The 23,802-nt window shown below is 49.3% G+C and overlaps 1 protein-coding gene across 3 annotated transcripts in view; it reads right to left on the reverse strand.

Moving 5' to 3' along the window:
• The window catches only part of TACC3 (transforming acidic coiled-coil containing protein 3), a 195,617-nt gene that overhangs the window by 124,446 nt on the left and 47,369 nt on the right, over positions 1-23,802 (reverse strand). For all 3 annotated transcript variants that reach the window (XM_033951090.1, XM_033951080.1, XM_033951099.1), the window contains exon 5: positions 8,088-8,969. In XM_033951090.1, the coding sequence (XP_033806981.1) occupies positions 8,088-8,969 (882 nt within the window). The remainder of the gene's footprint in view (positions 1-8,087; positions 8,970-23,802) is intronic.

Consider the following 23,802-nt stretch of genomic DNA (forward strand, 5'->3'; position numbering starts at 1 on the left):
GACTCCTCTCCCAAGTACAAATGCAATGAGCACACCTCAGCTTAATAAGTCGATGCCCACACCTTGAATGGTTCAGTACTACCACTGGATTCTAGGGAAGCTTCCTCCCCCCAATATTGAAGACACTACTGCTTGTGCAAGTGTCAATACTCCTTGATATATAAGCTCCTGGTCAGCTTCAGGGTAAAGAAAAAGCTAAGCCTCAACTGGTGCAAGCGCCCTCAATTCCTGAGCAGGTTGCAGCAGTAAGTTCAAAGCTAGCTCCTCCTTAAGAATAGATCAGTACCACTCAGACAGGTATCGGTAAAGGCATCTGTGCTGAATCAGAAGCAGGGGCATGGTTGCCAGGAGACTGGCACCTTCACTCAATAGGAGAAACTATTTTCTTTATGTTGACACATCTGAGGTTATCATCATGGTCCTTCTGTGCCAATGAGGACGCTGAACCTCAACACCCAAACATATCCTCTCTGCTCTATGGAAAAATGAAGAATGAAGGATCTTGCGTGTTGGGCAGAAAGGTACTTGTGCATGCACAATATGGATGCAAACTTAGGTCTTATTTAGACAGGATGCTTGCTTTTCAAGCAAGCAAACAGTCCTGGTTGGGTAATTATATCAGTGGAGCCGTGCTGTCCTATGGCGCTTTTAGAAAAGAGATCAAGACAATATTATTTGATAAATTTATCTCTTAATCTGTGATTTCATTTTTAACATAATTAATTTTATTCCATTAATTTTAAATTTTTAATGTCTTTTTAATACAATAGGTTGTATTCATTTTTTACTATTTTGTATTTCACTGATTGGCCAGCTTTTTCTCTTTTGTGGAATCCGCCTAGAATTCTTGATTGAGGCGGTATAGAAAAATAAAGTTATATTATGTTATGATTCTGCATACATTTATGCTAGCAAGTTCTGTGTAAAGCTCAGTCAGATGATATCACCCATCTGTGAGACTAGAAGGCCTGCTCGTTCTTGGAGAATGCAAGTTTCCTGGCTCTTCATATGAGCAACAGTGAAAACAAAAGAAATTAAATCCTTGCAACAAAAATAGAGGCTAATCAAAACCAAAGTCTAACCCCTCCCCCCCCCCAATATCTTTGCAAAAGACAGGTTCCTCAGGGCAATTCCCAAATTCCCACCACTAGCAAAGAACTTGCCACCTGTAGAGGACCTCTCTGGGCCTACCTAAGGAGCCCTGGTGGTCTAGTGATCTCTTTGGGGGCAGGAACGAACTCTAGGAACGAACAGCAGGAAAAGCACAGTTACTTACCGTAACAGGTGTTATCCAGGGACAGCAGGCATATATTCTCACATGTGGGTGACGTCATCTACGGAACCCCAGCGCGGACAGCTTTTCAAGCAAACTTGATTGAAGTTTCAACTTTGCTACATTGCACCACGCATGTGCATGCCTTCTTGCCCACTAGAGGGCGCATCCCCACCTCGTGGTCCTCGGTTCCATAACTAGCAAAGAAGCCATCCCCGGGGAGGTGGGTGGGTTGTGAGAATATATGCCTGCTGTCCCTGGATAACACCTGTTACGGTAAGTAACTGTGCTTTATCCCAGGACAAGCAGGCATGATATTCTCACATGTGGGTGACCTCCAAGCCAACCAAAAAAGGGCAGGTGGGAGGATGGCAATTTAGGAAAACAGGTTACGTAACACCGACTGGCCAAACCGGCCGTCGCTTCTGGACAAAGTGTCCAGACAGTAGTGGGAGGTGAACGTATGAACCGAAGACCAAGTGGCAGTCTTGCATATGTCCTCCACGGGAGTAGACCGGAGGAAAGCAACAGAAGCTGCCATAGCCCGGACTTTATGCCCCGTGACTCGACCATGGAGCGGAAGACCAGCCTGAGCGTAGCAAAAAGAAATACAAGCAGCCAACCAGTTGGACAAGGTGCGCTTGGAAACAGGATGTCCCAATCGATTAGGATCAAAGGACAAAAACAATTGAGGAACCTTCCGATGAGACTTGGTACGTTGGAGATAAAATGCCAACGCTCTCTTACAGTCAAGCGTGTGAAGTGCCGCCTCACCAGGATGGGAGTGGGGCTTCAGGAAGAACACCGGAAGAACAATGGACTGATTGAGGTGGAAATCAGACACAACCTTAGGCAAAAATTTTGGATGGGTGCGAAGAACCACCTTGTCATGATGAAACACCGTAAAAGGTGGATCCGCAACCAAAGCCTGCAGCTCACTAATCCGACGAGCGGACGTGAGCGCAATCAAAAAGACCGCCTTCCAAGTGAGAAACTTAAGAAGAGATTTGTCGATAGGCTCAAAAGGAGGCTTCATCAGTTGAGCAAGGACTACATTAAGATCCCAAACAACAGGAGGAGGTTTCAGAGGAGGATGAACATTTACGAGACCCTTCATGAAACGCGCAACCAGAGGATGAAGAGAAAGAGATCGACCCTCTAGAGGGCGATGGAAGGCCGCAATGGCACCGAGATGCACCTGAATGGAAGTCGTCTTCAATCCAAACTTAGACAGATGCAACAGATATTCCAGCACCGAAGACACCGGGACCGAACGCGGGTCCAAACGGTTCGAGGAACACCAAGATGAAAATCTGGTCCACTTCTGGGAATAGCAAAGCCTAGTCGAGACCTTACGCGAGGCCTCCAGAACCTCCCTCACAGACTGAGAAAGAGGAATCGAAGTCAAAGGGAAAGGAACCAAGCGGTCAGATGTAAAGACTGAAGATTGGGATGCAACAGCGAACCCTGACTCTGAGACAGCAGAGAGGGAAAAACTGGCAGAAGCAGAGGCTCCCTGACACTGAGTTGAAGGAGTAGGGAGAACCAATGTTGACGAGGCCAACGAGGCGCAATGAGAATCATAGTGGCTCTGGTCGATTTGAGATGCACCAGCGTCCTCAAGATCAGAGGAAAAGGAGGAAACGCATAAAGGAACCTCCCTTCCCAATCGAGAAGAAAGACATCGGCCTCGAGACGGTCCGGGGAGTACATCCGCGAACAATAAAGAGGCAGTTTGCGGGTCTCCGGTGAGGCAAACAGATCCACCTGAGGCGTCCCCCAGCGGTCAAAGACCTCGCGCAGAACTCGGGAGTTCAGCGACCACTCGTGCGGCTGGAGAAGACGACTGAGTTTGTCCGCTAGGCAATTCTTCTCTCCCTGGATGTAAACCGCACGTAGGAAGATGTTCTGGGAAACCGCCCATTCCCAAAGGCGCAGGGATTCCTGGCACAGGGGCCAAGAACCCGTTCCCCCTTGTTTGTTCACATAATACATTGCCACCTGGTTGTCCTTTCGCACGAGGACTACCTGATCGTGGAGCAGGTGGCAGAACGCTCGAGCCGCCAGAAAAATGGCACGAAGCTCCAACACATTGATGTGACAAAGGCGGTCCTCTGCCGACCATAGACCCTGGGTCCGCAGACCGTCGAGATGAGCCCCCCACGCGTACTCCGAGGAGTCCGTGGTCAGGACCTTGCAGTGCGGAGGAACGAGAAAGAGCAAACCCCCTGAAAGATTGGAAGAGTTTGTCCACCAACGGAGCGAGCGTCTCAAAGAAGGAGTCACCGTTATCGGACAAGAGACTGGATCGCAATCCTGTCGCCACTGAGAGGCCAGGTCCACTGAGGAAGCCTCAGATGCAACCGGGCGAACGGAGTGACGTGGACCGTCGATGCCATGTGACCCAGAAGCATCATCATATGCTGAGCCGATACTGCGGGCAGCAGAGAAACCTGGCGACTCAACCGAAGCAGAGCCTCCAACCGAGGAGGAGGGAGGAACGAACGGAGGCGAACCGTGTCCAGCACGGCTCCGATAAACTGAAGGGATTGAGCCGGGCACAACTGAGACTTGGGGAAGTTCACTTCGAACCCCAGACGTTGAAAGAAGATGATAGTCTGTCGGGTCGCTGAGATAACCCCTTCCCTGGTCGGGGACTTGATCAGCCAATCGTCCAGGTAGGGAAAGACCTGTAGCCCCCGAGATCGTAGGGCTACGGCGACTACCACCATACACTTCGTGAAGACTCGAGGGGACGAAGCCAGTCCGAAGGGTAGGACCCGATATTGGAGGTGCAACTCCCCCACCTGAAACCGTAGGAATTTGCGGAAGGCAGGATGCACCGGAACATGGGTATATGCTTCCTTCAAGTCTAGGGAGCACATCCAGTCAACTTCCTCCAACAGAGGGTACAAAACCGGAAGCGATAACATACGGAACTTCTCCCGGACCAGGAACTAGTTGAGCTTCCGGAGGTCCAAAATGGGCCGTAAGTCCCCGGTCTTCTTTGGGACCAAAAAGTAACGGGAGTAAAACCCCCGTCCCCGTTGGTCGGGGGGTACAGGTTCCACCGCCCAAAGGCTCAACAAGGCCCTGGCTTCCGCGAGGAGAAGAGGAAGCTAGGTCCGGTCGCATGGGCAAGCTCCCGGCGGATGATCCGGCGGCGTAGCTGAGAAATTTAGAGAGTAGCCCTCGGAGATAATCCGGAGCACCCAAGCATCTGATGTGATCCCGGACCAGGCCGGATAAAAGGCCCGGAGCCGACCCCCGATAGGAAGGGGGTCCGGCGAGAGTGCGGAGGGGGCCCGCCCCCATCCGCACATCACGTCAAAAAGACGGCGCCGGCTTGGACGCCCCCGGCGCCTGAGGTTTTTGTTGGGCTCCTCTCCCCTGTTGCGGCGGGCGCCTCGGCGGGGGCCTAGAGAAGGCCGGTGTGGACTTCTGCGGGTATCTCCTCGGGGGAGGCCGAAATGGTTTCTGCGGCGGGGCCCGAGGTTTGGGACGGACCAAGGAGGCAAGGGAGCGCTCCTGTTCCGACAAACGTTTGGTTGCCGCCTCCAGGGACTCATCAAATAATTCTGAGCCAACACAGGGTAGATTGGCCAGACGTTCCTGCAAGTTAGGGTCCATATCAAGCGTACGGAGCCATGCCAGCCGACGCATTGCCACTGCAAAGGCAGATACCCTCGAGGCCAATTCAAATGCGTCGTAAACTGCGTGGAACAGGTACAGACGCAACTGAGAGAGGTTGGACATGAACGTGGCAAAACCCTCCTTATGGGAATCCGGCATGACCCCTTGATAGCGAGGCAAGTCTTTGACCATGCTTCGAAGATAGGAGGAAAAAGTAAAGGCATAATTGAGGACCCTGGTAGCCATCAACGAATTGGAATAGAGGCGACGACCAAACTTGTCTAGGGTCCGCCCTTCCCGTCCGGGCGGGACCGCCGCCGAGACCTTGGAGGGCTGCGACTTCTTGAGCGCCAACTCCACGAGCAACGACTGGTGAGAGAGTTGTGCTTTCTCGAAGCCCTTACATGGGATGGTCCGGTACTTGGACTCCATCTTAGACGGCACCACTGTGACTGTAAGAGGGGAGTCCAAATTTCTCAGGAAGATCTGGTGAAGGACCTTATTGAGAGGCAGACGAGGAGTTTCTCTCGGGGGATTGGGCAAGTCTTGCTCCTCCAAATACTCCTTTGTATACTGAGACCCAGCAAGTAAGTCCAGGCCCAAAGCACGTGCCATATCCTGCACGAAGTTCGAGAAGGAAGAGGGCCTAGAAGGCGGGGAAGGAGTACGGGAAGTCCTTCCCGCCGAGCAGAAGGGGGAAGCCTCGCGGGAATACCGCGGCTCCCTACCCGACCCCGATCCCCAGGAGGCCACATCGAGCGACCTCGAAGGAGTTGGGGACCGTCTATGCCCCGAGGATCCCTTAGGAGAAGCCCCCGGGGTACGAGGCACCGAGGCACGTCCCCTCCCTCTCGGCGAGGAGTCTCGCGAACCCCGTCCCACGGAGGGCCGGAAAAGCCTCGGATTGTCAAGGCGGAGCTTCGAGACACGCAACGTCTCACCTCCGCTCGGCGAGGAGCGACCGCGTCTCCGAGGAGAACCTCGAGAACGCTTGGGCTTCCTCGGCCGGCGCCTCGCCCTAGGCCGACCCGAGGGCGAGGAGCCCCGGGAGGATCTCGAGGAAGAGGACGTGGAAGAGATCCTCCGAACCCGACGCACCTTGTCCCGAGGCCGTACGCTTCTCTCAGGCTGGTCAACCGAGGTCGAGGGCAAGGTCGGGGTCGAGGTTGGAAGTACCCCGGAGGCCGAGGCCGCCGACGCCGGGGCAGTCGAGGCCGAGGCCTGCTGCAGGTGTTCAAGAGCCCCGGACAGCTCCGAGGTAATGAGGGCTCGGAGCAAGTCCTGGAAGGCCGGAATCCCCATCATGGCCGGTAGGTCTGGGGCCGGGAGGTGCTCCCTGGAGGGCGACCTCGGTCTCGAGTATTCCCTCGGGGCACTAGGCTTCGACACTCGGGGCGGTGCCGAAGACGACCCCCCCGTTGTTGAGGAGCCCGAGGATGGCTTCTTCGCTGACCCTGGAGTCGAGGATGGAAGCGAGGACTTACCCGAGGCAGGCTTGGTCGAGGCGGCAGGCTTCGAGGAAGTCGAGGGTCGCGGCGAGGTCAAGGCCGACGTCGAGGCCTTCCCCGCCGCGGGGTCCACAGAGAAGAGCTCCGCCATCCGGGCACGGCGTCGGCGGAGCGCTCTGGATTGAAAAGTGGAGCACCTTTCACAGGAGTCAGTAGGGTGCTCCAGACCTAAGCAAAGCAAGCACCACCGGTGCGGATCGGTAATTGACAGCAACCGATCACACCGGGTGCATTTCTTAAAGCCCGTCAAGGGACGGGACATGAAAATGAAAAGGGGCCAGGAACGAACGACGTCCCGCGGCCGCAGCTCCCGGGAGCCCCCGGAGCCGAACGGAACAAATAAAACTTTTTTTTTTTCGATGATAAACGACGGACTATGAAGGAAAAACAACAAATAAAGCACAGCGACCGAGCTAAATAACCCAGACGCGGTGTCAGAAGGCAGAAAAATAGGAGCTCAATATCCACAGGGCTTCTGGCTCCGCGGAAAAAACTGAACTGAGGACCACGAGGTGGGGATGCGCCCTCTAGTGGGCAAGAAGGCATGCACATGCGTGGTGCAGTGTAGCAAACTTGAAACTTCAATCAAGTTTGCTTGAAAAGCTGTCCGCGCTGGGGCTCCGTAGATGATGTCACCCACATGTGAGAATATCATGCCTGCTTGTCCTGGGATAAAAGGAAGTACTGATGCTTCTGTGCAAGACTCTGGCGAGACCTTATTTAGAACATTGTATAAATTCTGGAGGCCGCACCTTCAAAAAGAACTAAAAAGGATGGAGTCTGTTCAGAGGAAGGCTACTATAATGGTGTGTGAGATCTTTAAGTCTGTCCCCATATGCCTTATCACAAAGACCAATCTGTATACTTTGGAGGAAAGGCAGGAGAGGGGAGATATGATTAGAGACGTTTAAATACCTATGTGATATAAATGTGCATGAGTTGAGCCTCTCATTTGAAATGAACTCTGCAATGAGAGGGCATAGGATGAAGCTAAAAGATGATAGGCTCTGGAGTAATGAAAGGAAATACTTTTATTTTTACAAAAAGGGTGGTAGATGCGTGGAATAGTCTCCCAGAAGAGGTGGTAGAAACAGAGGCTGTCTGAATTCAAAAGGGCCTAGGACAGGCACGTGGGATCTCTGAGAGAGAAAGATAATGGGTTACTGCGGATGGGCCATTTGGTCTTTATCTGCCATTATGATTCTATGTTACTTATTCCCACCTAGTGCTTCTGAGATTACTGCAGGGGTCCCAGCCATCATTTTCAGATTGCAGATGGCATAAGCAGGAGCAAATGGAACAGACATAAAGAGGAGCAGTTTTAAAAATGGCTGCCACAGGAAGTCTTGGCAGTTATTTCAACTGAGCAGCAACACCGATCAATAAAGAATGGGGCTTTGTTTCTGTCCCCAAAGAGGCCACTTGACCACCCACAGCTTTAAAAGATAGGCATAGGAAGGGCCTAAGTACAGTCAGGGAGCATTTTCTGCTGAAATCTGAACCCAAAATTCGGTCAGCTTCTACCTCACTTTCAACCAGAACTTAATCTAGCCCTAAACTTGTTCTCAAAGTACTGCCCAACAACCTCTGACATTTTCCTTAATAAAAAAAAACAAAATACAACTTATAGAATTCTCCAAGAGAGACCCCAATCTAAATGACTAATCACTTACTGTTTCAGAGGCTCCACGTGTTTAAGACTCTCAGATATATCTGGTTGGTCAAGCGAATCCATAGATGCTGGAACAAATACATTTTGCTGTAGCAAGAGGTTTTCACTTTCTTTTCCAATAAGGTCTCTAGTGCTAGATCTCTGAAGTTTAGGTGAACTTGAAGTTTTGGAACTTCCACATTTCTCTTTGATTACAGCTCGTTTCTTAGCACCATCTTTCATTACTGGTGGTCTCTCCCCTAGTCTTTTCGGTGGTGACTTTCTGATAACAGTATTACCATCTGTGAAGTCAAACTCCAATTTGAAAGATTCTGCTTTTGAGGTTTCAAGGTCTCTCTCAGAGGACTGAGAAACACCTACTGGAGAATTCTGCAGTTTTGACCCCCTCATTTTGAAAGGATCAATCAAATCAATTTGATCAGGGTCAAAATTATAGGAAGCTTTAGAAGTAGAGGGCGATTCAAGTACTTTTCTGGCAGCTGTAGGAGTATCCATGATAGTGATCTCATTACAACTGGATTTTGTAACAAATTCAGATAAATCATTTATAGCTGGCTTACTCAAATCCACTGCTCTTCCATGGGGACAATCATCCTCTGCCATGGAAATAGCACTATTAAATATGATGCTCTCTGCTGCAGCAGCAACAGCATATACATCTAGTAAATTATTTTGATCTTTTGCAGGGATATCCATAATAGGACTGAAGTGTGCTTTAGAGGGATAGACTTCCATATTGGTACATGCTTTTGATAGATTTAGTTCCTCTAAACTGTTGAAGGCCATATTGCAAGTTCCTTGGCTCTTCACTGGCAGTTCATCTGGATATGGAGCACAGCATCCAGCATCATGTTTCTGATCTTTCAGTACTAAATTTGAGCACCTGTTGAAGATAACATTTCAGTTTAAAGTAAATATCACTAAAGAAACTTTATATTTTTAGAAAGGTGGCATATAGTCATAGTTCCATAATAATGATGTTACAAAGCAAAAAAACCCTTTCTGGTCAATATTCAAAAAGAGTTAATCAACCAGAAATAGCCACCGACTAGTTAACTTGTTCGATCAGTTATCTGGTCATTTTCAGTGGCAATCATTCTCACTGTAATGACCTGTTATGCACTGAATGTAAAGCTAGCTATGTTGAGAGCTTATTTAGACCTAACCAGTCAAGTTTAGAGAGCAAATAAGTCATGTCAGGACCAGCATTAGGGGAGGGCAAACAGGGCAGCTGTCCTCGGCCCCACAGCTCCAGGGGACCCCATGGTCCGGACATCTCTTTTCCTTGTTGGTCCATCTCCCTTCCCTTCACCTTTGCAGTTGTCTTTCAAAATCAGTTTTCCTTGTGGATTGGAGGTTCATCTAATCCAGTGGTCTCAAACTCAAACCCTTTGCGGGGCCACATTTTGGATTTGTAGGTACTTGGAGGGCCGCAGAAAAAAAATAGTTAATGTCTTATTAAAGAAATGACAATTTTGCATGAGGTTAAACTCTTTATAGTTTATAAAACTTTCCTTTAACAGTTTTACCTTATGCAAAATTGTCATTTCTTTAATAAGACATTAACTATTTTTTCTGCGGCCCTCCAAGTACTCTATTTTTCTGCAGCACTCACATTTAAAGTTTAATATCTTTTCTTTCTCAAAACTGGCACATTTCTATTACTAAATTGAAAATAAAATCATTTTCCTACCTTTGTTTGGTAATTTCATCAATCTCTGGTTGCACTTTATTCTTCTGACTGTGCATCCAATGTTTCTTCTCTTCTTTCAGCTTCCTGTATGCTTCCTCTCTTCCAGACCTCATTCCCTCCCCCAACTTTTTCTTTCTTTTTCTATGTCTGTCTTTCTCTGATTCCTTGTCCCATTTTTTCCTTTGTTTCTGGCTCCTTGTCCCCGCCCCCTCTTTATTTTTTCCTTCTGGCTCCCTGCCCCCCCTTCTTTCTTTCTTCCTTCCTGCCCTCCCCCATGCCACCGCCGCCGGGGAATAGGCTACGGCTGCTGCTGGCGCCATCGGGAACAGGCCGAGATCTCCACGGGGCTGACCAACGTCAATTCTAACGTCGGAAAGGACGTTCCGGGCAGCCAGGCAGCGATTGGCTAGCCAGAACGTCCTCTCGACGTCAGAATTGAGGTCGGGTGGCGAGAGAAGCAGGGAGCTTAAAGAGCATGGTGCCGGCGGTGAGAAGGGAAGGGAAGCAGTTGGGCACCCCTGCTCTAGACGAGCCGCGAGCCGCACTCTATGAAGAACAGACACGTTGTGCGGACCGCCCCCCCCCTAGAGGGATTCACAAATATCTCCCGTGAGTGGGATTGAGTGACCGAGAGATGGCAGGGATTGTTAATCCCTTTACTCGATGGATGATGAGGGTGTGGACCTGCAGTGCTGGGAAACTGTAAAAGGCAAGGGCATTCACTTTCTTCCCCTGCTATTTGCTCAAGACTTTTGTCCAAGCAGGGAGGGGGGAGTCTTTAGGAGATGGGAATGGAAGGGGCTGCTGTATTTTGGCCAATTTATAGATAAGAAGATCCTTAGGGACTATGAGGGTCCAATTCCAGTTGAAGTTGGGGATGTATTTCCTTAACTTCAGGTGAAAAATTATCTTTTAACTGCCAAGGCGGCCTAGCCTCAAGTGTTTAGGAGCTTGGTGTTTGAACAGGGGCTAGGGACACCAGTGAAGCGCATGCAGATACTGAATTATTGCATGCAGATACTGGTAGGAAAACATTGTACATGGTGGCTTAGGAGTGGAATTTGGGAATCTAATTTACCCTGGTAGAATGGGAGGGAATTTCCCTACATATACATCATATGATGAGGGCTTCCCAACTGGTGGAAAATGGCCTGAAATTTTTAGTCAGATGGTATGTCACACTGTTGCGCCTAAATAAAATATCTCCTGCTTTTAGTGAACATTGCTGGTGAGGATGTGGGGTCAAGGGCACTTTTTTCCATATGTGGTGGGACTGCATGATCATACTGGATACAAGTGTTCCGCTATGTGAGCGAACTTCTCCATATCCCCGTAGAGATGCGGGCGGAGACTGCTTTCTTAGGAGTTCTGTTGGATGGGTTGGAGGAGACCCATGATAAGCTGGCCTGCTTAGCTTTTACGGCAGCTAGATTGGTCTTGTCTCAGTTATGGAGGAACCCTACTCTTCCAACTTTAACCCTTATGAGGGACCGACATGTTTAGGCCTTTGGGGCAGGTATTTGGAGGTGGAGGGCAGGGAACAGGGTTAGTGGGAGTTTTGCCTTTGTTGTGGTTTGCTGGGAAGGGGTTTTATTATAAGAGGACTAAGGATCTGCTTTTCTTTCTGCTTGCTGGGTGTTTTCTGTATGTTCAGTTAACCTGGCTGGGTTTTTGATGTTGATGTATAACTATTATTGGGGGGGGGGGTTAGTTTCCTTAGTTAGGCCTGATAATTTGAAAATGATGTATTTTGAGTCTGGATTGTGCATTGTGTTCAGAGTAGTTGGATACTAAAGTATGTGTGGGGGGGGAGAGAGGGAGAGTGTAAGACTGGACTGCATAGTTTAGGGTGGGGAAGAGTGTAAGAAAGAGTGTGCGAGATTGGACTGCATAGTTTGTGGGGTGGGGGGAACTGAACAGTATATGCACTGTAAATGGGGAAGCAGGCTCCTGAGGCCTCCCTGTGGCTACGCCCCTGGTGAGGAAAGAGAATAGCAGAAATGTTGGACCCAGGCAGGCAGGCTGGCCATGGGAGGGAAGTTAAGAATAACAAGAAATATGTTGATGCAGGGGATGAGGAGGGAGAGGTGAAATGTAGGATGGAGGTGAGCAGATAGGAGTGATGTTGGATCATGAAGGGAGAGCGAAGGGAAGAACCTTAGAAAAAAGAATGGGAGCAATGTTGGACCATGAGAGGGAGGAGAGAGAGGATGTGAGATGATGGACTGTTGGGGAGGGGGGGAGTGAAGAGAGAAGGGGCAGGAATATGGTGGAGGAAAAAAGGACAGGGGGAGGGACAGGAGATGCTGGGTTACAAGAATGGAAGGAAGGGATGTACTAGAAATTGTGGAATCATGTGGGAGATAAATGAGAGGAGGATAGTAAGTACAGAGGGATAGGCTCTGCCAGTGACTATCTGTGAAGTGTGCTGTGCCGGGAGTTGTATTAAGACCTGTACTAAAATATGACTGTTTGCTATCAGGCCGTTTTAGAAACTTTTCTATCTCTTAAATTTGTTTTATTTTTAATATTTTTTTAAAATCTTATTTTATTATTTCTATTTTCTATTGCTTTGATTTTTGATCTTGGAAATGGATTATATGTTGTTAATACTTATTTTTAATTAGTTACTTTAGCAAAATTGTGAGACTTCGGGACAGTTTTTCTCAAGTACCTAATTTCATTTTAGTTTGATACATTGTAAACCGCTTAGGTCAGTAAAATGCAGGAGCAGTATATCAAATCTTAAATAAACAAACATATGGGAAGAGGAGGCTAGGGAAGGCATGAGCTAGGAAATGGGAGCGCTAGAGCAGTGTTCTTCAACCACTAGTCCATGGACCAGTGCCGGTCCACAGAAATTTCCTGCCGGTCCACAGGGCCAACACGTGCATCAGGCCCAAAACAGTGTTCTTCAACCGCCGGTCCACGGTGCGATTGATGCGGCGTTATCTTCGAGCCAGCTCCCTCTTCCTAACTGATTCAGTGCACAAAGCCACGGACAGTGGCTCCTAGGGGCATCCTGCGCCTGAACCGGAAGCCTTCTCTCTGACGTTGCAACGTCAGATGGAAGGCTTCCAGATGAGGCAAGGGACGTGCAAGGTGCAATTAGTACTATTATGGGGGCGGGGTCTGGGGTGGACATTGGGTAGAGATGGGCGGGGTCTGGCCCACGACTTAGCCCAGTATTCTTCAACCACCGGTCCACAGAATAATTTTTTTTATTTCTGCCAGTCCATAGGTGTAAAAAGGTTGAAAAACACTATGCTAGACATCCAAGATGGCTGCCGCTGTCTGATGCTGGAAGGACGCCTGAGAGTGTTTTCCTTACCTCTTTGGAAATGCCGAAAAGAAGGGGCAAGAGTGTTGGTGGTGCCTCCCAGCGCTCAGGACCCACGGTTCCTACAATTGAAGACATCTTCAGACGCCTTCAAAACGAGCAAGTCGGTTCGGGGAATCGCCCGATGGAAGCGTCGGCAGAGAGGAGTGCTTCGACGACATCCCATGGGCTAGACGTGACTCTGAGCTCCGACGTTAGGACGCCTCCCCTCCAGCCGTTGCCGCTGGGAGCTAGCTCACCGCGAGAGGAGAGCACGTCAGATGAGAGTGTGTTCTCCCCTCAAGAGGCCAGCACGTTGGAGGGCTTGCAGCAGGAGACAACTCAGAGGGACTCGTTCCCTTTGGAGAAACCAGCGACTGGGACAACTCGTGCTATGGAGGAACAGGGCACTGAAGAGGTAGACCAGACATCTGAACTATCTTTGCCTACACTAACAATTCCTTTTGTTCCAGTTAAACCCCCAGAAGTCACTTTAGACTCGCTCTGGGAGTTAGTTGTGGCTTTGGGTAATTCTCTGACTCCTCAAATTAAAAACTTAGATAAAGAACTTAAAGACCAGAAAGCAATGTTACTTACCGTAACAGTAGGCAGCTATTCTCACTAGTGGGTGATGTCATCCGACAGAGCCCCGATACGGACATCTTGCAAGCATGTCTTGCTTGAAGAAACTCAGAAGTTTCGAGATGCCCGCACCGCGCATGCGCCAGTGCCTTCCCGCCCGATGTACCGGGCATGTCTCCTCAGTTCAGGTAGCTAGCCTGAGAAGCCAACCCAGGGGAGGTGGGTGGGACGTGAGAATAGCTGCCTGCTGTCCCTGGATAACAACTGTTACGGTAAGTAACATTGCTTTATCCCAGGACAAGCAGGCAGGTATTCTCACTAGTGGGTGACCTCCAAGCTAACCCCAATGGGATGGTGGGAGAGTTGGCAACTTAAGAGAACAAATTTTGTAACACTGTTTGGCCAAACTGTCCATCCCGTCTGGAGAAAGTATCCAGACAATAATGAGGTGAACGTATGAACCGAGGACCAAGTGGCAGCCTTACAAATCTCCTCAATTGGTGTCGATCTGAGGAAGGCAACAGAGGCTGCCATTGCTCTGACCTTATGGGCTGTGACCTTACAGGGAAGGGATAATCCAGCCTGGGCATAACAGGAAGAGATACAAGCCGCCATCCAGTTGGAGATGGTGCGCTTCGATACAGGTCGTCCCAACTTGTTTGGATCAAAGGAGACGAAAAGTTGAGGAGCAGTTCTGTGTGACTTGGTGCGATCCAAGTAGAAAGCCAAAGCACGTTTACAGTCCAGAGTGTGAAGAGCTGATTCTCCAGGATGAGAATGAGGCTTTGGAAAGAACACTGGAAGCACGATGGACTGGTTGAGGTGAAATTCAGAGACCACTGTAGGTAGGAATTTCGAGTGTGTGCGGAGGACCACCTTGTCATGATGGAATACTGTGAGAGGTGGATCCGCCACCAAGGCCTGAAGCTCACTGACCCTGCGAGCAGACGTGAGGGCCACCAGAAAAACCACCTTCCAGGTGAGATACTTAAGTGGAGCCTTGTTGAGAGGTTCAAACGGAGGCTTCATGAGATGAGACAGGACAACATTGAGATCCCAAACCACAGTAGGAGGTTTGATAGGAGGGTTGACATGAAAAAGTCCTTTCATAAATCTGGAAACCACAGGATGAGCAGACAAAGGTTTCCTCTGTAGAGGCTGATGGAAAGCCGCAATAGCACTCAGATGGACTCGTATAGAGATAGACTTGAGACCAGACTGAGACAGGTGTAGAAGATAGTCCAACACAGAGGATAGGGAAGCTCGCTGAGGCTCCATGGCATTGGAAATACACCAGGAAGAGAATCTAGTCCATTTCTGGGAATAGCATTGTCGAGTAGCCGGCTTCCTGGAAGCCTCCAAGACCTCCCTCACTGCTTGAGAGAACTGGTGAGGAGTTATGTTGAAAGGAACCAAGCTGTCAGGTGGAGGGACTGCAGGTTGGGATGAAGTAGTGAACCTTGATGTTGAGTAAGTAGTGAAGGAAACACTGGAAGAAGTACTGGCTCCCTGCTGCTCAATTGAAGTAGAAGGGAGTACCAAGGTTGTCTGGGCCACCGAGGAGCAATCAGAATCATGGTGGCATGGTCTGCTCTCAACTTGACCAAAGTCTTTTGAATGAGAGGAAATGGAGGAAACGCATACAGGAAGTGATTCCCCCAATCCAGTAGAAAGGCATCTGCCTCGAGGCGATGAAAAGTGTAGATCCTGGAGCAAAACTGAGGCAGTTTGAAGTTGTGGGGGGCTGCAAAGAGGTCTATCTGAGGCGTCCCCCACTGTGCAAAGATCTGATGAAGGGGGTCGGAATGGAGCGTCCATTCGTGAGGCTGGAGAAGACGACTCAATTTGTCTGCCAAGACGTTGTCTTTCCCCTGAATGTAGACAGCTCTGAGGAAGGTGCTGTGGCGGACCGCCCAATCCCAGACTCGAAGAGCTTCCTGGCAAAGAGGGGCCGAGCCCGTGCCCCCTTGCTTGTTGACATAATACATGGCGACCTGATTGTCGGTGCGAATGAGGACCACCATGTCATGAAGCAGATGTTGAAAAGCTTGGAGAGCATTGAAGATGGCTCTGAGCTCCAGAAGATTGATTTGATGGAGTCGTTCCGCACTGGTCCAGAACCCCTGAGTGCGAAGACCATCCAGATGAGCCCCCCATGCATAGTTCGATGAATCGGTCGTGAGAACTTTCTGGTGGGGAGGAGAGTGAAACAGTAAACCTCTGGATAGATTCGAAGAGGTCATCCACCAGAGAAGAGACTGCCGTAGAGCAGGAGTGACTACAATGTGACGGGACAACGGGTCGGACACCTGAGTCCACTGAGATGCCAGGGTCCATTGAGGAATTCTGAGATGAAATCTGGCAAAAGGCGTCACATGAACTGTAGATGCCATGTGGCCCAAGAGGACCATCATGTGTCTCGCTGAGATGGATTGGCGAGAAGACACCGACTGGCAGAGTAGAAGGAGAGCATCCATGCGTTGAGGAGGAAGGAATGCTCGAAGTTGGATGGTATCCAGGACAGCCCCGATAAAGGGGAGAGACTGGGTGGGCTGAAGATGTGACTTGGGAAAGTTGATCTCGAAGCCCAAGTTCTGCAGGAAACAAATTGTAGTCAAGGTCGCCGAAATGACCTCTGGAGCCGACGGTGCCTTGATGAGCCAGTCGTCGAGGTATGGAAACACCTGGAGACCCATGTTCCGGAGTGCAGCGGCCACCACCACCAGACACTTCGTGAAGATTCTGGGCGACGAGGAAAGGCCGAACGGAAGCACTCGATACTGCAGATGCAGATGTCCCACCCGAAATCTGAGGAACTTGCGGGAGGCCGGATGAATCGGGATGTGAGTGTAGGCCTCCTTGAGGTCCAGAGAGCATAACCAATCGTTCTGCTCGAGGAGGGGATAGAGAGAGGCAATGTTCAGCATACGGAACCGCTCCTTGACCAAAAACTTGTTGAGGACTCGAAGGTCCAAAATGGGACGCAGATCGCCCGTCTTCTTCGGGACCAGGAAGTACCGGGAGTAAAACCCTCGGTTTTGCTGATCTAACGGTACCGGCTCGACGGCCCGAAGCCGAAGCAGAGCCTGAGCTTCCTGGAGGAGAAGAGCGGTCTGCGTTAAGTTGGAAGGATACTCTCTTGGCGGGTGGTCCGGGGGGACCCGTTGGAAATGAAGAGAGTATCCCTCTCTTACGATGGTAAGGACCCAAAGGTCCGTGGTGATTGTCTCCCATCGATGACAAAAATGATGGAGACGACCCCCTATGGGAAAAACGGGGGAAGACAGAACGAGGTCGGTTATGCTCCCTGGAAGAGAGTCAAAAAGGCTGAGTAGCCTTGGGTGCAGCCGGCATCTGAGGCTTCTGCTGAGGCTTCTGGGGAGGCTGTCTCTTCACAGGTTGTCTCGCAGGAGGAGTCTGCCTCGGCTGATAACGCCGCTGGTAAATCAGAGGCGGCCTAGAGGGACGAGACTGTTGAGGCTTAGGCTTAGGCCTTAGGATAGACTGGAAGGACTTCTCATGATCCGAAAGCTTCTTAGTAACAGTCTCGATAGACTCATCGAACAGATCCGCCTCCGCACAAGGCACATTTGCAAGTCTGTCTTGGAGGTTCGGATCCATATCAATCGTACGAAGCCAGGTCAGGCGACGCATGGCTATTGAACAGGCCGCAGCCCGTGCCAAGAGCTCGAAGGCATCGTAGGAGGATTGCATCAGCTGCAGGCGTAACTGGGAAAGGGTCGCCACCACCTCTTCAAACTCGAATCGAGCCTGAGCATCGATAAAAGGAATGAACTTGCGTAGCACCGGCAAGAAGAAGTCCAAGTATGAAGAGAAGAAGAAATTGTAATTGAGCACTCGAGTCGCCATCATCGAGTTCTGGTAGATACGTCTACCAAACTTATCCATCGTCCTCCCCTCACGGCCCGGTGGAACTGAGGCGTAAACCTGGGAGGGATGAGAACGCTTGAGGGAGGACTCGACCAGGAGGGACTGATGAGATAGTTGTGCCCCCTCAAACCCTTTGTGGTGGACGATGCGGTATCGAGCATCCAACTTACTGGGAACTGCAGGAATGGAATATGGTGTCTCAAAACAACGCATGAAAGTCTGATCAAGCAGTTTATGCAGAGGAAGCTGGAGCGTCTCCGCCGGAGGGTGAGGCAAATGCATGGTGTCCAGATACTCCTTGGAATATCGAGAACCAGTGTCCAAAGTTACATCCAAGTCATCCGCCATTTGTCGGAGGAAGGAGGAAAAGGACAGTTGGTCCGCCAGCGCCGGCCGGCGAGACGGACTAGAAGCAGTGGAAGCCTCCGGGTCCAGAGAAAGCTGGGAGCGGCAAGGAGAATAGGAGGTAGAAGGTTCCTCATACTCCGGTCCCTCAGGCGGGGATAAATCCGACGAGGAGTATCCCATACGCTGGATCTTCTTTTGCGGGGACACCTCCGAATGACGTGAGGAGTGTCGAGATGAGTGTCGAGATCGATGCCCCTCCCGGTGACGGGATGGGGAACGAGATCTTCTATGCATCGCACGATCCCCCGAAGCCTCCAAGGAATGGATGGGACTAGATGCAGTGGATCGCAGAGGTGGCAAGGATGCAGACTCACGCAGCGCCACCCAGGTCTGGTATGGAGTGCGGAAGAACTCTTCCTGCGATGCGGTATGCCCAGGACTCCGATTATCAGGAGCTGACAAAGTACTCTGATGTCGAGGAGGCGTGATGGGCTCCAAAGGTGGCATATCACTAAACGAAGCCCGCCTGGAGGCGTCCGCCGCCCTCCTTCGATCCCCCTCGTCGAGCAGAGAGATCGAACGACGAGGAGGAGGGGGAGGGGGCGGTCCGTCCCCCGGGACCGGGAGGTCACCCTGAATGGAGGCGATAAGCCGGGGTCCCATAGACTGCATAAGCTTGACAAATTGAGCTTCCAGCAGGGATCGCAGCGAAGCCGATATGGAGGGATCCGCACCGAAAGGGGGTCCCTCCAGCACGGTCTTCGCGCTCCTTCGTGGCTAAGTGCTTCTGCTTGCTAGCTTTAGGCACTTTGATGACCACCGGAGGGACAGTGGAAGGCGGTACCTGAGCCGAGGAGACGGGGACAGGCACCGATGTCGAACTTGAGGCAGAAGTCGGAGTGAACGATGCCGGCTTCACAATGCCAGATGCAGGAGTCGTCGATGCAGGTTTCGAACGGACCGGCGAAACATCAGCAGAAGTTGAAGCAGACGGCTCTTTGGCAGACTCCATCTTAAACATCGACTCCCAGAGCAAGCAGCGCCGTTTGAACGAGCGCGCAGTGAGCGTGGAACAAGGCCGGCACGATTTCGGAACGTGTTCTGGACCAAGACACTGAAGACAGCGTCGATGCGGGTCCGTCAACGAAATCGCACGCTGGCACTTGCTGCACTTTTTAAAACCGGTGATCGGCCGGGACATAGGCCGGAAAATCGTCGCCGCAAGGTCGAAGGCGCAAGGCCTAAGCCACGAGGCCGGCCCGGCCGAACCGCCGGAAGAAATAATTTTAACTTTTTTTTTTTTTTTTAAATATAAAGTAAAATGGAAATAAATCAAAGAAACAAAAAACGCGGTACAAAGAAGGCAAATTTACTGAAATTCAGTCAGCGCAGAATGAAGAGAAACTTCTCAGCTCCGCGGAAAGAAAAGAACTGAGGAGACACGCCCGGTACATCGGGCGGGAAGGCACTGGCGCATGCGCAGTGCGGGCATCTCGAAACTTCTGAGTTTCTTCAAGCAAGACATGCTTGCAAGATGTCCGTATCGGGGCTCTGTCGGATGACATCACCCACTAGTGAGAATACCTGCCTGCTTGTCCTGGGATAAAGAAGTTATTAAGAATTTGAAAGAAGACATAGAAATATTGAAATCTGATACCCAAGAAGATAAGGACATAAAAATGATAAAAAGTAATCATGACTTATTAGTAAAAGATAACTTGATAATGAGGAGAAAATTGGAAGCACTTGAAAACAATTCCCGGATTAATAATTTGCGTTTAATTAATTTTCCAAAGGTCTCTTCAATTTCCCCAAGAGACATGATACAGCGTTACTTTCTGGAAATATTAAAAATTCCTGAGAATTCATTACCTCCATTGATAAGAGTATGTTATTTACCTATAAAGACTCAGGATGCTCAGAAGAAAGACGTAATTGGAAAATCCCAGGAAAGTTCTATGGATGTATCTGCTTTATTAGAGCAGTCGGACAGAGAAGTGGCTATTCCAGCCACTCTCCTACTGACTGTAGTTCTGGCTCCAGATAAAGACTGGATCCTTAAACTTTTCTTTAAAAATAGAACCACAGACTTCCTGGGTTTTCATATTCAAATTTTTCCAGATGTCTCTAAGGAGACTCAAAAGAGAAGAAGGGAATTTCTAATGTTGAAACCTGGTGTGACCCAGATTGGGGGTTTATTTTTCCTTAGATATCCTTGTAAATGTGTAGTAAGGTATCATACTTTGAAATATGTGTTCTTTGAACCAGCTCATTTGACAGCCTTCCTCTCCACGAAGCGCCTTGGGAATGAAGGAAAATCAGCATCCAAGGAATAATTAGCTCCTTTTCAGTATCAGATAATGTGATTTCCTTTAGTTGTTATTTTGTATCCTTAAATCACTCCGTTTCTTAAGTCTTGGATCCTAATTTTGAGGACTAGTGTGCGATTAAGTGAGTTATTTCTTCTTTTTTGGAAAAAAAGTTTTTTTAATGTTGTGTTTAATATTATGTTTTCTTAATTGCACTTTCTGTACAAGATGATATGCTTGTTAAATAATGTAAAAATTTCTAAAATAAATAATAATAATAAAAAAATAAAACACACTATGCTAGAGAATGAACAAGGGAGAGGGAAAGTTGGCCATGTAGCTTAAAAATAAAAAAGGACAAGGGTGAAATCTGAGTGGACAGAGAAGCAGAAAAAAAGGGCTTGAAGAGCTAAAAAGGAAAAATCAGTATATCAGAGTAGTGAGGGAATGAAACAAGACAGGAAAAAGGAAAAAAGACACATGGACAGCAACCACTGGAAAAGGAACTGTATCAGAAGGCACAGGAAAACAGAAGAGACAAAATGGGACCAACACGATGGAAAAATAAAATGTCCAAAGGTAGAAAAAGGTGTTTATTTTAACATGCATTACCTGGAATATGATATGTTTTGGGATGTGTGTGTGTCACAAATATATGTACTGTGTTCAGTGGCTTACCAGACAGCTGATAGGGAGTGAGGAACTGGGGTGGGCAGTGGGCCTGAGCCCAAAGTAGGTGGGCACTAGTGCTGCCCAATTCAGGGAAAACATTTTCGATTCGATTTGGCCTATTGAGTTGATTTTTTATATTCGATTCAAACAGCCCAACGCTTGTTTTTCCCCTGGATCGCCCATTTTCTGATCTGGTCATGCAAATTAGTAAAACCCCATGCAAAATAGCCAAGCAATTGATTCACTAACATTTGCTTGGCTATTTTGCATCGGGTTTTACAATCCTAAAACCTGACTGCTATAGACAGGTCTGCTGAGTTTTGTTTTGTTTTTTCCATTATTTTAATGGCACTGCTGCCAATGGGCCTCCCACAATGACCCCTGACAAACGCCCCCCCCCCCCCCCCGACAAATGGCAGAAGGCGCTCATTCCACCCCCCCCAATAAAACAACAGGAGGGGTACCCACTCCCCTCCTGCCCAGAAAGACCTCCCACATCCCCGAAGAAAAAGGCAGGAGGGATGCCCACTCCCGCCTGCCCACTCCCTCCCTCCCCCTGAAGCAAACAGCAGGAGGGATTCCCATTCCCTCCCCCTCCTCTTGAAGTTGGGAGCAATAGGGATGCTAAGTCCCTCCTGCTTCTCTAGCCTTCTCCAGGGCAATGCGGGCCTTAGGCCTCGCCCTGGTGCATCATCTGGTACATGGGGAGGGGCCTAAGGCCCTGATTTGCTCAGGCACCTCGGGCTCCTCCCTTGAGAGCAGCCTGAGGCACCTAAGCTAATCAGGGACTTCCTTAGGGAGGAGCCTAAGGAAGTCCCTGATGGGCCAAAACCATGGCCAATCAGGGACTTCCTTTAGCTCCTTCCTAAGGAACCCAAATTGGCTCAGACTCCTCAGCCAATCAGGGCCTTAGGCTCCTCCCCATGCATCACATGATGTACTGAGGCAGGGCCTAAGGCCTGCATTGCACTGGAAGAGACCAGAAAAGCAGGAAGGTCTGACTGGGCACCCCTCCTGCTCCCAACGTAAATGCATGGTAGGATGGTATTGACGATGGTAGGCGGGGCTGATTGCAGGAGGGAGGGAGCATCCCATCTGCTGGGTTTTTTTGGGGTTGGGGGGAGGTACTTGCAGGCAGGAGGGCGTGGGCATCCCTCCTGCTGGCTTTTTTTTCTTTCTTTGGGGAGGGAGTGGGCCCGATGGCAGGAGGGAGTGGGCATCCTTCCAGCCATTTTTTTTGTATCGTGAAGGGAGGGAAGGGGCTTTTTTTTTTCTTTTCCATTGGACAGATTTTATTTATTTATTTATTCCTAAAATTTCTACACTGTTTTTTTCCAAAATGGTTTACAAGGAGTTACATACAAAATATCTGTGCCATTAAAAAAAAATGAAAAAACAAACAAACAAAACGGCAGAAGAACTGACAGCAGTGACAGAAGGCTGCTTCTCCTGTCACTACTGTCAGGGCTCAGCACCGACTCGCGCTCATTGAGTGATTGATTCGGTGAGTTTGCGTGCAAATCATTTGCATGCAAACTTGATAGTGAATCAATTGCTGTTTTAAAATCGGCCAGAGAAATCAGCCAACAGCGATTGAGTCGCTATCTTTAGTGAATCTGGGCCTAAGTGACTTGCTCAGGGTCACAAGGAGCAGCGCTGGAATTTGATCCAACAACCTCAGGGTACTGAGGCAGCAGTTCTACCTCTAGGCCACTTCTCACCTCCTTTAAAATGCCATACAGGCAAGGAGAGAAGGGATCCAGTAACATCCTGGCTCAGATATGCTCGTTTGAAGGAGTTTAACTTACCAGCACTAACCCCTTGCTCAATTGATAATCAGAACTAGTCAGGACAGGAGATGACAGACATGCACCAAGAAGGAGCTGGACAATATGATTATCTACCTGGAGATGGAGAAATACTAAACATAATATGCTGTACGATACCCTTTAGGGGCAAATTACTTGGAGCTATTTTCCTCCGTCTCCATCCACTGGTGAACAGACACAACCTATTTGTCAGGACTGTCTGGAATAGACAAAAAGGAAAAGAAAGGATTAGGTTCTTACCTCGATAATCCTCGCCCCTGTAGAACAGCATACGATTCCTTTCGGATGGGATAAGCACCTCAACTCATGAGTTGCTTGCAGAAGACATCAATCTTTATCTTCTCTCTGCCCCCTTGTCTCTCTGGGCAGCGCCATCTCTCCTCAGTATGTACCAAAGCAAGTGATAACCCCTAGGAAATTTAAATGAAAACAGGGGGGTGGGGGGGCTCATGGAACTCCTCAATCCAGATAATTACTATTGAGCAGATTTACTTTAAAGAGTTAATAAAGAATCACCCAACAGGGCAACAAAGAATAGTGGCGAAACAAAAACCCTACCTACCTGTGTGCAACCCGCATTAACACTTTGCCTTGCTAAGAACTGTACAAATATGCTGATATATTATTACTACTACTCCGCCACTTCAAAGGCTCTGCTTCTCTTCCTTGGCTACCAAGGTACTAGACTCTCTTCCTCCCAAAACATCAAGCCTCTGCAGGCATAAGACATCCAACAGGGTGGGGGTATAAGGAATCGTATGCTGCTCCACAGGGAAGAGTATTATCGAGGTAAGAATCTACTATGCAAACAGCATACGATTCCTTATGGATGGGACTTACCAGAGCAGTCCCTTGAGTCTAGGACGGGATAGATGAGCCTGCGACCAGGACACAGGATCCGAAGGACTTGTTTGTGCTTCCATGACCACTCTATAAAATTTTGTAAAGGTGTGGCAGCCCTATAAATTTCATCAGGCAGCACTACCCTGGAATCTGCCCAGGAAGATGCCACACTGCTGCTAAAGTTAACTTTCATAGAAAATAACAGCTGCCAATGCACACCGAGGAAATAG

This window comes from Geotrypetes seraphini, chromosome 1 (assembly GCF_902459505.1).
Source record: "Geotrypetes seraphini chromosome 1, aGeoSer1.1, whole genome shotgun sequence".
Taxonomy (NCBI): Eukaryota; Metazoa; Chordata; class Amphibia; order Gymnophiona; family Dermophiidae; genus Geotrypetes; species Geotrypetes seraphini.